The sequence below is a fragment of the Argiope bruennichi genome, chromosome X2 (genome assembly GCF_947563725.1).
Source record: "Argiope bruennichi chromosome X2, qqArgBrue1.1, whole genome shotgun sequence".
Lineage (NCBI taxonomy): Eukaryota > Metazoa > Arthropoda > Arachnida > Araneae > Araneidae > Argiope > Argiope bruennichi.
In genome coordinates, this window is record NC_079163.1 from 49,686,351 (window position 1) to 49,704,758 (window position 18,408).

At 28.8% G+C, this 18,408-nt stretch overlaps 1 protein-coding gene across 1 annotated transcript; it reads right to left on the reverse strand.

Moving 5' to 3' along the window:
* Window positions 1-4,209: 4,209 nt before the first annotated feature.
* Window positions 4,210-13,824, reverse strand: LOC129960405 (cytokine-like nuclear factor N-PAC). Its single transcript, XM_056073824.1, has 3 exons — window positions 13,678-13,824; window positions 6,820-6,882; window positions 4,210-6,264 (listed from the first exon to the last, which is right to left on the reverse strand). Exon 3 carries the CDS (start codon window positions 6,233-6,235, stop codon window positions 4,334-4,336), a length of 1,902 nt encoding a protein of 633 aa, XP_055929799.1. The 5' UTR covers window positions 6,236-6,264; window positions 6,820-6,882; window positions 13,678-13,824; the 3' UTR covers window positions 4,210-4,333.
* Window positions 13,825-18,408: the final 4,584 nt, after the last annotated feature.

Below are 18,408 nucleotides of genomic sequence, written 5' to 3' on the forward strand. Positions count from 1 at the left end.
AGAGCAGGGTGTTCCAAAGCCCTAATTATGAAAAGCGGAGCAGATTTCATATGCAATAAATAATGGGATTCGCAGCATTTTTAAAATTTAAAGGTGAGGAGATACTATTTTATCTTGCATGTATCTGCAATGACTCTTCTACATTTTTGAAACCGTTCTATATATATCTGCTAAAATTTTATCACTTCCGTTTTATTTTTCTCGACAGAAAAAAAGGGAGTTTAAAATCTGACACTTTCTTTCATAATTTGTATTTATGCCAATTTTAAGTCGAGAAAGCTACATGATCTTTAGGATTGACTACAAATACTTACATCCTAATGGTGACCCCATGAAAAATTGTAAATCGGTAGAGATGGATATACGCTTTTTACCCAAAATACGCTTTACCCAAAAATTGATCTAAGCTGTGCATAATTATTATTCTGCATTTTATATTATTGCATCATTAGCTGTGCATTTTTATACAGTCTCCTGGTCATATTTAGTAAAATATTCTTGATGCACATTTTAACAAAAAGTTATTTGGTGAAACGAAGCAGATTTTAAAAATAGTTCTGAGAAATGCTCTTTTTATCTTAAAAAATGATAATAGTTTTATGTGATGCAGAGTCAGTTAAAAATTCCACACTGTTTTCTTATGTATTAAAAAAGTATTTGAACTTATACCTTCGTCACTTTACTTATTTTTTAAAGTTTTTTAGATTTTCATCTAATTGGTGTTCTGGATATCATTGAAAAATAAAGTTGCTCTTTGTAGAAGAAAACATCGATAGCAATTAATCATTGATATCCGAAAGAAAAAAAGAAATGGCATATTTTAGCAAAGTTGACTCTTGCGCCATTAAAACTCGCATACCATTAACCGAAAAAGAAAATTAGATCCGAATAGTTAGGACTTTTGATTCTGAGAAATGAATGCAAGAAACAAGGACGGCAGGTTTGACTTGTCGAAGCTGTGCTCATTGGAAATAATAAGTCTGTTATTTGTGCGAGAATTATTAACTGTAACCGAAATTAAAATGTTTTATTTTGATCTTTTCTTTTTACAGAATTTTAATTTTTTTTCTAAACAGTTTTTCTGGTCCTTTTATATGTTCCTGTTTGCAATTAATAATTTGCCGATTTCATAATAAATTATTCTAAACTACAATAACGGAACATTATCATCGTGCTTTTCTATTGTTTAAGCACTACAGTAATCACTGTAGTGATTATATAAACCATAAAATATTAATACACATAACTAAAATTTTAAAGTAATAAATAGAAAATGCAAGTAATAAAAAAAGAGGTAGGAAGTGGCAAAATATGAAAAACCGAATTAAAAATATGTTGTGAATTTTTATTACTGTAATATGTGACAAGACCCAAAGATTTGCTTTATTATAATTGTACTCATTTTTTAAAAGGTTATTATTAATTTCCTTGTTGCAGAAATATCTTTTAATTGATTTCAATTTTTACACAAATAATGCTTCAATTTTATTAAAATATTTATAATGATCAGTTAAAAATTAAATAAATTATTTAATTAAAATATTTGTAAATCAATTAAAAAATCTATTTCTTTCTTTTTTTATTTTTATTGACACTGATTATTTAGATAATTTTTTAAAAAATCTTTTTGTTCATTTTTTTTTTTGATGCCTTATTTAATTATAAATGAAATTTTCTAAATTTATTGCTTTACCAACATCGCCACTTAGATATTAAATAAAAAAATTTTGACAATTACTGTTCTTTTCACATTTAGTGCATTTTTTTAAAAAAATGTGGTGACTGTTAATAAAAATCAATTATTGTCTAAAATTTAAAAACAAAGTAAAATTTGATGCATTTAGCTTAAATTTACATGAAACTTCTTTGAAAATAATTGAAAAATTATGAACACTGATTGAGAAGTGTCTATATGTGCACGAAAAGTACAGATAATCTTATTTTTTTATTAAAAACTTCCTAATTTTATAGAAACGCAAAAATCTTGCTGTTTGGGATAAAATTTATTATGTCTTAATTATGAAATCGAAAATATTAATTTTGATTCAGAAACTAATTTGAATTGCTGTAAGAATACTATATGATTATGAAATAGAATTATTTTATGAGAAGGAATAAAATGATTATTTGGGCAATCATAATGGTAACATTTGAGTAATCAAATGAGCATTTGGGTAGCAATAATTTTTTCATCATAAAATATCACCAGAGCAGTTTTTTTTCTCCATAATTATGCACTTTTAACTGATAATATTAAGATTATATGTGTTGAAGATGCAAAAGAATTGTTTTAAGATACTCTTCGCGGCCATCTTCACAGAATTAGTTTTTTTTTGTATTATTGGAGGAATTGTATTATTAAAGGAATTTTGTATTATTAAAGGAATTTGTATTATTGGAAATTAGAGATATGTTTTAAATTTAATGTTGAGAAAATAATTTTATTATTTTAGCAAAATAACAGATTTTAATGGTGCATCTTTTCAACCATTTCATTGCATTCCTTTCAGTTTTTCGAGCTATAAACACCTTACTTAATGTTGCACTATATCTACAAAGTTTGTAAAAATATTATTGATTAGTTTCAAAAAGCAAATAAAAGCAAGCTTAATTTTACTTTAATAATTAAAAACAAGTTTGCATTTTCAAGATTTTTGGTACTAAAATAGTTTCCTATTCATTGAAGTTTTCATAATTTTTATATCCTTTATATAAAGGTTTAAAAAATAAAAAATAAAACACTAATTCTAAAAAACAAACTGAAAATACCAATTTTAATTTTATCAAATGTTTTCATCCTTGATAAGTAAGCAAATAAACTTTTGGAAAAAAAAATATCCAAAGAAGATTCGATGGTAGTAATGTTTGATGTTAATATAGTTTACTCTTGTTTTATTTTTTTGAATTTAGTCTAATTCTGAAGTAATTATAAAATACAAAAAAAAAAAAAAAAAAAAAGGCATCTAAAATCTTTGAAACACACATGAGTGTAAATTCAGCAACAAAATAAGCAAACCCTTCCTTCAAACTGCAACTACAGGAGGCAAAAAACAGACCACACATTTGAATTATAGCTTAATTGGTGTCCCCCTCCTGTAATTTATCTGAAGAAAGAGAAGGACTTTTAGGCACTGGAATTCTTGCACTCACTGAGCTCAGAGTTAATCATATTTAAGTTGAATGATGAAAAATAATACATTTGTCTTTCTATCTATCTATCTATATATTTATAATATTAGTTTGGATTTAAATAGTTATAATAAATTTAAAATATTTTTATCAGTGAAGTGGATTTTAGGACACTAACATCAAATTAAATAAGAAGTAAATAATATTTGCATTGATTTTAATTGCTCAAATATGGTAAAAAATATAGCTTTTAAAACACTCATTTACTAGCAGTAATTTTATAATAAGATTTCATGTATTTTGGCATTTAAAGAAGATATTTATTATATTTTTACAACATGATTCTAGACCATAATGGTAGTTATTACAGTTTTAAGTAATTTCTAAGAAGGTAATATTTATTGAAATCATAAATAAACTACTTTTAAATTATAAAAAGGTCTTTTCTAATAAGTGTATAATATAAAATCTATTGGTACAGTATATAGTACGAGAAATAAAAATGCTATTCATACCATAGTAAATTTCGAAAATATTTCGAGTGACTTGGACTTTAACTCAATACAAATTTTTTTTTCATTGTGTATCTAATAACAAACTTTTTTTTCCTTAAAAAATTTTATATTCCAAGTAGAAGAAATGTATAAATATTATTATTAATTTAAATTCGTTAAAATTGTACAATACACAAATAAAAACTTCCATAATTCATTAATAGCAATAGTCTATGAATTATATTAGTACATTTTATACTGCAATTTTATTCTTTCTGTACCTGCATCAGGGGGGAGGGGATATATATACAATAGGATAATTTATTACTGAGAATTAAATGTCTTTTCTTCAGCTGAGAACAATGCATGGACTAATTTTGCACACCATGTACGTATATTCTTAATCAAAATTGAATAAATATTAAAAATCAAATTTTAAGGAATAAGGCGCTTTATTATCATTATTCAATATATTTAATAATTAAGCTGCTCTGGTTTCAGAATATAAAATGACCAATGATGATAAAATGAAAATATAAAAGTTTAAGACTAAATAATAAAAAGACACAACTAAATTGAAAATAAAACTGTATGAATGATATCTTTAATGGATTATGAAATCTTTTATAACATTTTACAATGAATTGGGATAAAAAAACATATATGTCCCTCAGGCATACAACATAGTATAGCAAAACAATGAACTGACACTAATACTCAGTTCCCATGTAAACAGCAGATACATCACGGTCAGAATAATTTCGAAGTTTAGCACGTTCGAACACTTCATTTGCTGCTGTCGTGACTGACATTGGGTGTCCACGGTCTATATAAAATGTAAGAGCCGAAATTATATCTCTTTGTTGGTACTTAAGAGCAGTATTAGTTTTAAAGATACGTGATAATATGGCTTCTCCTTTTTCTATAAGAAGAGGTGAACATATTGGTTCCATAATTTCAAAGAAACTGGCCTCAGAAAGATTGCAACGCTCAACAAGGTCCAAGGCTTCTAACAAGGCAGCAGGTGATTCTACCACTCTTGTACTAAGAATCAGATTCATCTGAGAAGCAAAGCAAACATAGGCTCCAAGATAATATACATTTTTTGACAAGGTAAAAAAGCAACTGTCACAAGAGACAAAAACATTCTTATCGCCTGCACACAAAATTAACAAAATTCCATCTTCTACGGGTTTTCTAGATCCACAGATTGCAGCTTCAAGATAATTCCCACCTTTACTTGTGATAGCTTCGTGAATGTTTATTGATGTAGTTGGATCCAATGTAGTCATTTCAACATAACTTTTTGATCCAGGTGGCGACTTTTCAAGACCTGAAAGAATGCCACAGTTTCCAAAAACCAGGCTTTTTGAGGCCTCAGGACCAGAAACACAGCAAAAAATTATGTCAGAGTTCTCAACCACGTCACTTGGAGTATGTGCAAGCTCAGCCCCAACTTTAGCAAACTCTTCACATTTCTCAGGGGTTCGATTCCAAACTGTGACTTTGTGATTGGAAGTAAGCAGATTTTTAAGAAGCCTTTGACCCATCATTCCGAGACCAATAAATCCAATCTTCTTATGCGATGGTGTGACATTTTCTACTTTTATGGCTTCATTGGATTCATGTAAATCAAAAGTAGGAAATGGCTGAAATTCACTGCTGGTAATTCCTGAAGAAGGATATTCATCTAATGGTCTGCTAACAGCTATACACTTATAGTTTAAATTAGGAGGTGTATTTAATTCAGAGAAATCTTCAGTAGGCCTTTTAGTTAACTTTAGAGGAGGAGATGTTCTTTCATATTCTGATTTATCCGTACAACGTTGTTTAGGTAAAACCCTCTTTCGAACTTCCTGGCTTTCAGTTTTCACTTTAGCAATTTTCTCTTCAGTACTACTCGTCAATACTTCAGGAGATTCATTTTCTTTGACTAGTGATTTAGCTTGTTTGGGTGCTTCTTCAATTTCTTTTTGGCTTTCAGTTTCAAAAGTAGGAAATGGCTGAAATTCACTGCTGGTAATTCCTGAAGAAGGATTCTCATCTAATAGTCTGCTAACAGCTATACACTTATAGTTTAAATTAGGAGGTGTATTTAATTCAGAGAAATCTTCAGTAGGCCTTTTAGTTAACTTTAGAGGAGGAGATGTTCTTTCATATTCTGATTTATCCGTACAACGTCGTTTAGGTAAAATTCTCTTTCGAACTTCCTGGATTTCCTTCTTCACTTTCTTTCTTTGTACTTTAGCAATCTTCTTTTCAGTACCACTTGTTAATACTTTAGGAGACTTCTTAGGATATTCATTTTCTTTGACTAGTGATTTAGCTTGTTTGGGTGCTTCTTCAATGATTTGTTTTATTGCTAATTTTAAAAGGGTTGATTTTTTCTTACTGGAAGTAGACTGTAGCATTTCTTCAGAATGACGTACAATATTTTCATCTTTTATCCATGCATAATTTAGACTTCCAAAAAAGAATACATAATGACGTGCCTTTTTAGGAGTAGATTTTTTATCTGTAGGGGGTTCTACTATCTTGGCTGGCCAAAAAGGAAAACCCTTCATCTTTGCCCAAACTAAATCTGAAATACTAAAATCTTTTTTGACTGCCATCTTCAGTTAGAAGCCTGCTGTCTTTAAATCTATGATTGAACAAATGAAACAAGAGAAGTCAGTAATTTTTTACATCAATTATTGAATAAGTTTAAGGCATACTTCCAGTTGAAGGAACTGACAAGTCGTTCATCTTCTAAACATACTTTGTAAACAGAACTTCTGCATGTGTAAATTTATTTATGTTAAAATTTAAATAGATAGCATTTGGAAAATAAGAGAATCTGGCATTCATTTGAGCAAATTCGAACAAGAAGCCATGAATTTGAAATTAGCCATCCTATAAATTATACTTATTCCTTATAGAATAAAATAAAAACTTCAATTAAATAAAATCAAAAATTGTACATAAAAAAAATTGAGATGCATTCCACCTCTACCTATTATAATTTTAACTGTATATGTTGATTATGCAGTTGAAAAATAACATCCTCCCCTCTTTTTTCACTAGGCAGACAGTCTAAATTAAAAAAAAAAAAAAAAAAAAAAAAAAAATTGCTTCATTTAAGTTTTAAATTATATGAAAACAAAAACTAGGCTCAGTCCTATTCACTGAAAGTATGCCAAATGAAAAATCAATTTACCTTTTGTAAATATCAGTCTATATCTTCTAATTCTTAAGTTTCTTTTCAAGGCAATAGGCTTCCCTGGAAAGAGAAATTTGTTGAGTATATAGAAATTTTCAATGTTTATGAAAAACTATTAACAAAGCAACTATTAAAAATGATACTTTTAAAAAGCTTATTGTTTTTAAGGATTTATTGGACACAATAAATTCTGTAAAATTAAAATATTTACTAGGCATTTTAATTTTATAAAATGCCAGAATTTATACAAATTATGACATAATAAAAAATAGACGAATTGAGTTTGATATATTTGCAGTAACAGGAGGCAGCACCACATAAATACTGAAAACTTTTTAATTTAATAATTTAAACTTATAAAATTCAATTATAGCTTAATACGTACATAGATAAATAGTTAACATATGTATCAGTAAACTCTGAAATGCAAGAACTCTAAAACAACAGCAAAAGAAAAATTATGCAATTTTTAAAGCTTGCTTTCAATTGGCACTCTGAATACTTCAGCTACTCTCACTACTGTCATTATCAAAGCAATACAGATCCTTTAAAGCAAAAATTAGCAAGCCATTACTCGGACAGAAATTAAATATTTTCAAAAGAGAAAAAAGAAAGAAATGGAAGAATGTCTGAATGAAGAATTTCTTAATCAAAGATATGATTCTAAAAAATTAAAATTCAGTTTATGACATCATGAATCATATAAGTTGAGATGCAAAAGATTAATGAAAAATATTACAGAAACTAAATTCAACAAGAAAAGTTTGAAAATATTCTAAACTAAAAATAAACCACGAAGAACAATCTCATAAACCCGATAATACATTTAAGCAATACAAACTACAAAGATACAATATTAAAAATTGTAAGAAATATCCCTATTAATTTACTTAATAAGAATGGGGCATTTTTTTTATTTTTAAAAATAACATAATGAAACTCTTATTTAGTTCCAAACCTTTTAGATTTTTCCAAAGTTACTAGCAATTCATGTTTAAACATAGCTATTCATTTTACTTCAGTATTTATCAATTCAAAAGATGAACAAATGCTGTAAGTACAGAAATGGCCATGAAATAACTATAATTTTCAAATACTAAAACCAAGACAAAGAAAATAAAAAGATGTAATAACATTATTTATTATTATTGTCACATTATATTTATGTAGTATAATACACATCCTCACATCATCAGGAAAGCAATTACTACAACACCATTTCACAGATTCGCGAGTGATTAGCCATCATTTTCCAATTATATGGCTTCTTAGTTCGCTGGAATTCATTCCGTGCAACTTTTGGTTGTGAAGTTTCCTAAAAGACCATGATGGACCAAAACATGTTGGTCTGTGAAAGACCAGCATCTGTGTTAGATCTGATGGACAGTATTTGGCACTGTGTTCTTGAAATTCTAACAGACTTATTCCAGTCAGATATGGCAAATATAGTTCTGTGACTAGAGCACATTGTTGAACATGAAGAAAAACATCTTGAGTAGTTTTAATGCTACATTTTTGATGTGTGTTATTTAACATTTATAAAGCATATTAAATGTTTGAAAGTGTATTTACATTGCCATTTATTGGTGGATTTTCATGTAAAAATTTTTTGTTTAATAAATGTGAAGCACATCATTTGAATAAACTGTAGCTCAAATTTCATCTCATTTGGACGAATGGCCATTCTAAAGCCCTCCAAAGTGGGAAAATTATTTCATGCTCAGTATATAATAGAATCAGTACTAGGAAAAGTCAGTAAATTACAATAAATATACAATTTAAGCAAATATTTCTACAATGTTAATGAAGAAATTCAGTGAAAAAGCTTAAAATAAAAATAAAATTATCTTGTTTGATATTTCTTAAAAGCAAGAGAAATCTAAAATAATTACATCCACCAGTGGAATGTTAAATTAATCCTATAATTTGTAACAGTGCACCTACTGAGAAATTACTGCAAAAATTAAGTATATTTGTATATGCAATAAATACGATTCAGCATAGCTGGGATGGAAAGTGTAAATTTCCTCATGCAATAACTCACTATATTTAGTAATTTTATTTGCAGTCTTAAATGGGTTGCATAGACTAATAATAATAGATTTTATTAAATGACTTTCACCACGTCTTAAATTATACAATTAACAATTGTATAATTCCATAAGCGAAAAAAAAAAGTTATATTCCTACCTCATTAATATTCCAATTCCTCGAAAAAAGGTTAAGAACATAAGTAAACAAAACTAGAATATAAAATTCAAGCACATTTTATTAAAGTCAGTTTCCCCAAAAAACTTTTCCAACTCATTAGAATTTATTAGTAGTAAAAATTTTCTAGCTTGCCAAACAAGTGAAATAGTTTTGTGTTCAATTTCAACATTTCCCTTTTATAAGAGAAATTTCTTTCATCATAAAGAGATCAAGAAATCAGATTCTAACTTTATGCTACTGACTATTTCTTTTACCATCCACAAAAATAGGCAATATTTTAAATGGACTGAATTTCTAAAATTCTTAACTTTTTTATTAATGACTACTGAGTGGATTCTGCCAGACTGTTTTATGTAGTCATAAGAATAATTGTTGTGAAATATTTTTCATTCAAATTTTCCAAATCAATATTTTTATTAATGCTGAATTCAACAGATGATTTTTCATGAGAAAGAATGAAATTAATTTTTAAAACTCTATAGTTTTTCTTATTATTATTTATAATCATTCAATTAAAGGATAAAAATAGCTAGTTCATTCTCATTTTCCAGACATTAAAATCAAAACTGTGTAAAGAAAACTTGACCAAGAAATCAATATGAAGTCTGGATTTTTCTAAATACCTTTTTGATAAAAATGCAATACAGAAACGTTTTTTTTTTTTTTTTTTTTTTTTTTTTTTCACCCTTACTTGTTCTCTGTAGAACATAATTTCTTAGCAATGCAAAATTTACTGGAGATGAATTCATTTTGTATTCCAAGGCATTTTTAAATAAGCTAATGACAATCACGCTAGAAAAGGATATAACAATTGGATGTTTCTTTTGTGAAATGTAAGATTTACAATAATTTGTTCCCTCTTATTCCTGTATTATCTTCTCTATTCTGCAGTAATTGAAAAATTACACTGACATTAGCAATGTACAGAAAAAAATTTTTAACACATAAAACTTTCTTTTAAAGAATACAAAAATTTATAAATATAAGGACCTTCTGCTATTTAAGCCAGATAAAGCCAGGATCATTCTAGGATTGTAATCACTCAGACACATTTGAAAAATAGATTTAATATGCTCTGCAACACATGTAAACCAGCTGAAAACGTCGAATTCTTCATTGCATACTCTCTAAGAAAGATATTATCACCTCTACTTCCAGCATAAAAAGTACAAACCTTCGGCAAGGCTATGAAAGTCGAGAGTACAAACATATTTTATTTTCAGAAGTCTAGTATAGTATTAAAAAAAAGGGGAGGTGCAACAAATATGCTCCATAATATTTGGGTCGGACAAAAATAAATGTTCTTCTTAAACTTTCTTTTAAAGTATACAATAATAGTTCTATTAATTTATAAATATCACATGCATAAAAAGCCAATTTCATTCTGGGTGGGTAATCACTCAGACACATTTAAAAAAAATGGTTTAATATGCTCTGCAGGACATATAAACCAGCTGAAAATGTCCAATACTTCATTGCATACTTTCTAAGAAAGATATCATTACCTCTCCTTCCAGCATAAAAAGTAGGAACCTTGGGCAAAACTATGAAAGTCAAAAGTACAAACATATTTTATTTTCAGAGGTCTAGTATAGTATTTAAAAAAAAACAAAAAAAGGGGGGGGAGCAACAAATATGCTTCATAACATTTTCGTCAGTCAATTGAACTCAAAATTTACGATGGCGCTACAATTTTTAAAAACAAGATTACTTATCAAATTTCATTTATCTAAATTATTGTGTTTCTCTGTTATGATATTTATATGCAAGCGAGCAGAAAGACTGATAAATGTTCAACTAGATGCTAAAATTGTGCGCTAAATATTACCAGTTTTGTTAAAGCTTTAAAGTTCTATTCACCTGTACTTGGATAAACAGATATAAATAAATAAACAATGGAAATAGATTTCTTTCAAAATTTCAGTGAAATCTGCAAATTTGGTGTTCAGAAATTTCAACTCGAATTTTGTTTTGTGTTTTAGCGTTTACAGACATTTCCAAAAATGTTTTATTCAGAGATTTGAATCAGGAAGATTGGGTGAAAAAGAAAGTTTAAATTTTCTGGCGATTACATTTCTTTTTCTCTTATACTTACATACTAGTAACAAATGTTCTACAAAGAAGTAATCATGTGAAGAGAAATACTGACTCACTGTTAAAAATCAAAACTAGGGCTTTTAAGTGAATACATAAAATCATCTCTCGGAGGAAAGGAGTTTTCTCCCTGTCTAAACAAGCAAATGGTGGGGAGCCTAATGAATGAAAGGGATATATGTTCCTTATTCAATCAGTATTTCTCTAACTTGAGATAAAACCTTTCCCACTAATGTCCGGATTCACGGAAAGATCTGTCATAGCAAAGAAAAACAGTCGGTAATCAGGTAAATCTAGCATAAGGGATTCCCCCACTCCAACAGAAGAAAAATATAAGTACTTGAATAAAAAATAAGAACTTTTAATAATGATATGCATCCTCTTATAAACAGGGTTGCCATTCAAATCTGGAAAAAAATTTCCCTGTATGTATATTTAACTTACGAGGATACTCGTACTAGTTAAAATGCAACATGATTTTAAAGAGTGTAAAGAGCAAAGAAAAGAAGTAACAATTTAACATTATTTGAAATAATAGCATTTTTAAAAAAGGGTTTATAGTTACATAGAAAAAAATTTCTCTTTATTTATGATCTAGAATTTAGCAGAACAAAATTTATATATTAAGGGAAAGGAGATTTATTACCTTTCATGCTCTTTAACTGTAAGACACACAAAATTAAGAATTCAGGTGAAATAAAATACACAACTTTTTTGTTGTGATACAAATCGTTTGATGATTAAACTTAACAGAAAAATGTTACAAAGGAAGATTAATTTTTTTATTTATACATTTTTGAAATTTCATATGTTTGGGCATCAATTTGAAGAGGTTTCAGCCACCACAGAATGCCCAGTTTTTTTAAACAGATGTATGACTTATTTTCCAGTCTTTTAAAAATAAAATTGATATAAGTTTTTATTATAGTATTAATTTTATTTTCAGTGCAATGTTGGATTTTCCTTAGTGGGAAAAATTATATGGCTTGCATTAAAATTATTTATTTTCACTAATTCTTAACAATTATGTAGAAAGGTACTCCGGAAAAGTTAAAGGAAATTATAATTTCAAAACAGCTAAAAAATATGTAATTAGCAGGTATCGTATAACCCGGATGTTATAATAAATTGCATTTATTATATATATTCTTTATGAGAAAATTTTCTGTAGTTTTTAGACCGAAGTTTGACAAAAAAAGTCACTCAGATCTGCAAAGATTATCAACACCAATGTAAGAGCTATGACAAAGAACCAATATATCTTTAAACAAGAGTAAGCCCCAAATATAATCTTTCTTATAATACATCAATAACAATAATTTATAACTTTGTTTTATTATAACTATCAAAGTAAGGTGCCCTAAAATCAAATGATTAAAAAGGTTAACAAGTTTTCTGACCAGTATTATAAAAAGAAGGCAAGCATTGTTGCATGCCTAATCATTTAAAAATGGGAATGTGAAGTAAATAACATACAAAGGAAATTCTGGTTTGTACCATGGCCATCCTTGAGATGGTCAAAATACAATGGCTACCATGTTTCCCCCTTATTATGATTATATGCTCTCCACATCTATATGGTGAAATAGCTATAAAACGAAAAAAAGTGGGATCTCTTAAGTGTATTTTCTGAAAAAAAATGGAAAAAACAACAAAAAGCATATATTCTAGAAATTATTATAATTAATTATATTAGAATAATAAGCATCCAAGAATATAAATAAATTCAACTGTAGTACATATCTCTTCACTGGATATTAATAGAAATTCATGACCTAAGTTTCTGAAGTAAGTAAAATATGATGAAATTGCTACTTTTTAAATCTCTGCTCGTAAATAAAAAAAAATTAACCATATATGTTTAAAAGATCTAATTTCATCAAGAATTAAGAAACCAAATTGAACTAACTGAACATGACTACAAATAAATAATTTAAATACAGAATTTTAGTTCCTACAGAATGGAAAATAATGTGCACATACTTATTCATGCCTGTCAAGAAAATTTAAGCCCAACTAAATTAATTTACCAATTCCTTCCAATTTAAAAGAAGGAATGAGAACATTTTCTTTTCAAAATTCTAAAAGACAAATATAGAACAGATACATTTTAGCAAGCATTTACTTCCTGAAGTGGATAAAATTATGAGTAAATTTCTCTACAATCCAATGAAAATAAATAAAGCATGAATACTTTTCTTTACACTGAAAAACATAGCTAACACTGATAAAGTAGAAATAAACTCTTTATTCATAAAACATTAGATGAAAATCATATATATGCGATTCCTTGAAAAAAAAAATTTATCCCATGCAGTAGGCAGCCATCATAATTACTATAAAATTAATTAATGTGTGTCTAAATAAGAGATGAAAAAAATTAAAATAAGCAACTACTTCTACGAAATTGATGATAAATTAATTCTTGAAATGAGGAAATAACACTTTAAATAAAAATAGTGCATGCTTTCAAACAAAAAAGTTTCGACACAAAAAATTCAAGTCATTCTAATGGAACAATTCTTTAGTTAATAAAAAAAAAGCTCATACCGATTAAATTGATATGTAAGCTAGCTTATTTCTGAAAAAGTGTTTAATATTTAAGTTAAGTATTTAATATAACATGTTTAACAAACAAAAAAATTTGCTGAACATTAATTTGAAAAAAGCAATCAGCTGATGAAGAGACGCTCCCGCCGATTTAATACCGGATGGTTACGGTTACAGTTAATGTATCAAACGTCATATGTTTAATTTATGTGTGGCAAATTTTAAAGTAAAAAAATAATCTAAGCGTTTTACTTGAAATGTAAAAGAAAAGAATGCCTGATGACTTAATGTATTATGAGGCAAATGATCAAAAATTCAATTCTTATTGAATAAACCAATCTTCGGAAATTATTTCAATACATATATGAGTAATGTCATCGTACTTGTGATTGGTTGATTTGCAAACTTGACCTGCTGTTAGGTAGGGATGACGAATATTTTAAGAGCGGTAATTACGTAACCAATATCAAAAAGTCACAAATACCAGTGATCAATACTTTTCAAAGAGGGGTGTGATTCAAATCCTTGATACGATTGTGGTGATGTTCATGTAGAGTGTTCTATAAAGCATTTTATCTCTATTAGGAAATTAACTCTTTATTTCGCTAACAACCATAGGGATGACGAATATTTTCAGAGCGGTTATTACGTAACCAATATCAAAAAGTCACAAATACAAGTGATCAATACTTTTCAAAGAGGGGTGTGATTCAAATCCTTCTTACGATCTTACTGATGATATTTCGATTACAGGTTTTGGATCCCGATAGAAACTAACAATCGATACAATATCACTGAAATTTGCCGGAGCGGTGACGATACGATCTGTCCAATGGAAGCTATCGAAAGAAATCTGTGATTGGATTGAAAAGTGAACGGACCGGTTATTGGAATTATCGTATCGTATCATTGAATTGCATATCACTGAAGTTTATCGGAGTGGTGATTTCACCGGAAAGTGCGAAGTCACCGCTCCACTTTACGGGAGGGACCGATATTCGTATTTGATGATGCACTATTCCATACAGATCATTTTTAATTGCTCGTGACATGATTGACTTTGATTACATGCACTCTGTTTACTGATGGCGCCATCTATTGGTAGAATATAGGACTAAAGTAAACATTTTAAAGAAATGACATATATTTTTAACTCATCTTTTCCAGAAAATGGTTCACTCTAATAAATAAATTAAATAAATAGTTTTGAGAAAAAAAAAATTTAAGAAGTAAGCTGAAACAGATAAATTAATTCAATCACACGTTAATTAAATTAGTAAATTAAGTATTAATTACATGTAATAAATTTTATATTTAATATTCAGTAACAATTTTTAATTAATAATATGATTGAAATAACAGATATTTGGAACGGATATTTAAAAATAACAATAGCAATATTATTTGTTATTCAAAAAATCGTGGATTATGCATCTCTAAACAACCATGGAACATCACTGCTTAGCGCACGTATACATAGAACGGGGATTTTCCTGGGTGAAGTATTAACATAAATTGTATTAGGAAAAGAAGATATGTAGCGCTTTAGAATGACATGACTGAAAATTGGCGCTAAGATCACTACACGATCTTACTGGTGATATTTCGATTACACTTTTGAATCACGATAGAAAGTAACAATCGATACGATATCACTGAAATTAACCGGAGCGGTGAATCACAGGAAAGTAACAATCGATAGAGATGCATAATCCACGATTTTTTGAATATCAAATAATTTTGCTATTGTTATTTTTAAATATTTGTTCCAAATATCTGTTATTTCAATCATATTATTAATTTAAAATTATTATTTAATATTAAATATAAAATTTATTAATTGTAATTAATACTTAATTTACTGATTTAAGTAACGTGTGATTGAATTAATTTATCTATTTCAGCATACTTCTTAAATTTGATTTTTTTCAAAACTATTTATTTAATTTCTGTATTGGAGTAAATCATTTTCTGAAAAATTTGAATTAAATATAAATGTCATTTCTTTAAACTGTTTACTTTAGTTCTATATTCTACGAATAAATGACGCCAGCAGTAAATGGAATATATGCAAAGTTAAATAACAAGAAATTAAGAACGATTTGTATGGAACAGTGCATCAACACATACGAATACCAGTAAGACCGGTTACTCTCATGAAGTGGAGCGGCGACTTCACACTTTCCAGTGAAGTCACCGCTCCGATAAATTTCAGTGATACGATGATTCCAATAACCGGTCAGTTCACTTTTCAATCCGTTCACAGATTTCTCCTTTTCTGTTATGTTCGAGAGCTTCCATTGGACAGATCGTATCGATTGTTACTTTCCACTGAAGTCACCGCTCCGGTAAATTTCAGTGATATCGTATCGATTGTTAATTTCTATCGTGATCCAAAACCTGTAATAGAAATATCACCAGTAAGATCGTATCAAGGATTTGAATCACACCCCTCTTTGAAAAGTATTGATCACTTGTATTTGTACTTTTTGATATTGGTTACGTAATAACCGCTCGTAAAATATTCGTCATCCCTAAAGATAGGATCTTTTATCACAAGTGAACACGTTTAAATTAAGGGTAAATAATATCTTAATTACTTCAAAGATACTTTTACTCTTTCAAATGAAAAACTCACATTTTGTATAACGAACATTCTTTATTCACATTATTTACAAGAGGAAAGTAGAAGTTGTAGTTGTTCTTTTTTTGACAAGAAACTCCGGGGTTGAGTTGTATACAATTTCGCTCGCGTACGCAACAGACAGGATCCTGTGTTGTAAGCATGATTTTCCCCTTGAGTGTAAATTTCATGTTTAATATATTTCCAAGGCGATTTTTTTTTCTTTTATGAAGGTTTGTAGCGTAAACGGGTTCATTTGGGGAGTTCTTGATTTAGGATCTGCGTTTGTCGTTATAATATTTCTCTCTTCATATTCATTCTTTCCGAGATGTAATACCAGTTCGTTTGTGGATATTCCACACTTGAAGAATTTTTCCGTCATTGAGGATTGCATAATGTTTACAGAATAAAAACAATCATATTTTTCCACTACAATAATTTATCTACAATAATCAATACAATATCAAAACAGTGAATATAATTTTGCTCCTTTCTCTTACTTTTATATGAAAAAATCGATAGATAGTATTTCTTTTTGCTCAGTAAAATTGAAAATCGTTCTTCCGAAATATTTTATCACATTTTCAGTAAATTTTTTTCGACAACAATTTTTCTCAATAAATGTACACAGTGCAAAATATGTATCAGATTATATGAAGAGAAACTCTAGATTTCGAGAGGGAATTAGAATATTGATTGTTGGGATTAGTATATTAGCATGTTGATGGTTAAATTTCAAAATTGGAATAGCGTAGAGTCATAGGGATTTTATATTTCAAAAAAATTGAAAATGGCATCCAAATCTTTTGAAACGTAGAAACTCGTTAAAAATTTAAATGACCTTGACCTATTTTTAAAGTAAGAAACGATACGTTTAAATTCAATAGGAAAATATTTTGTTGAAAAAAATTTCAGAAAAGAGAAAAGATATTTTTGACGGTTGATATCTCCGATGACGAATGCGACGATTAGCCTCTTGTTGTGCTGGAACCATTATCTGGTGCTGCCGTGCTAAAACTATCGCCCGCATCTGTCGTGTCGGAACTGTGGTGAATAGCATATAAGCCAGTAACAGCGCTTCTACCCGAACAGCTCATATGGTAAAATCGGATCGTTACTGGACTGCTAACCAAAAGGTCCCAGTTTCTATCCTCACGCGTCTCTCACCTATTCAGAACCATCATCTGCTGCTGCCGCTCTGGAACCATCGCCTGTCGCTGGGCGAAGTGTGCCAGCCTTCAAGTGCTGACGTCGAGAGAATGGCCGTATTGTGTTTTCGGAACGATGGATATTGGTTGACCAATGTTACAACGTCGTACGTGACGGAAAACCATCCAGACCATGAGAGGAAATTAATGCAACACGTGGCAAATGTGAAAAATACGATCTTATACGTGACCCATTGGCCAGCCATGTTCGTTGGAGTCTTTTGGCCAAGAGAAAACGATGAAATGTCGGTCATTGTTTTAAAAAACAATGCTGGGGATTGCTCAACGTGTAGCAAGAATTGCGTGCGATGGGTGGCCATTTGTGGTTTTAATACTATCAAGAAAGTGAACATGGATCTACAGATGTATAATCCACGATTTTTTGAATAACAAATAATTTTGCTGATTTTTAAATATTTGTTCCAAATATCTGTTATTTCAATCATATTATTAATTAAAAATTATTAATTAGTATTAAATATAAAATTTATTAATTGTAATTAATACTTAATTTACTAATTTTAGTAACGTGTGATTGAATTAATTTATCTATTTCAGCATACTTTTTAAATTTGATTGTTTTCAAAACTCTTTATTTAATTTATTTATTGAGGTAAAGCATTTTCTGAAAAAGTTGAATTAAAAATAAATGTAATTTCTTTAAAATGTTTGCTTTAGCTCTTTATTCTACTAATAGATGGTTCCAGCAGAGTGCACAGAACGAATGACATCAGAAAGTCATGTCACAGGCAATTAAAAATGATCTTTATGGGACAGTGCATTATCAAATGCGAATATCGGAAAGTCAAGGTAGATACCATTAAACGGAGCGGTGACTTCTTAAGTCACGGCTCTGATAAATTTCAATGATATGATAGTTCCAATAATAACCAGTCCGTT

What these genes read in the sequence shown, in the direction of transcription:
- LOC129960405 (XM_056073824.1), bottom strand. Translation starts at nt 6,235, where the DNA reads ATGGCAGTCAAAAAAGATTTTAGTATTTCAGATTTAGTTTGGGCAAAG.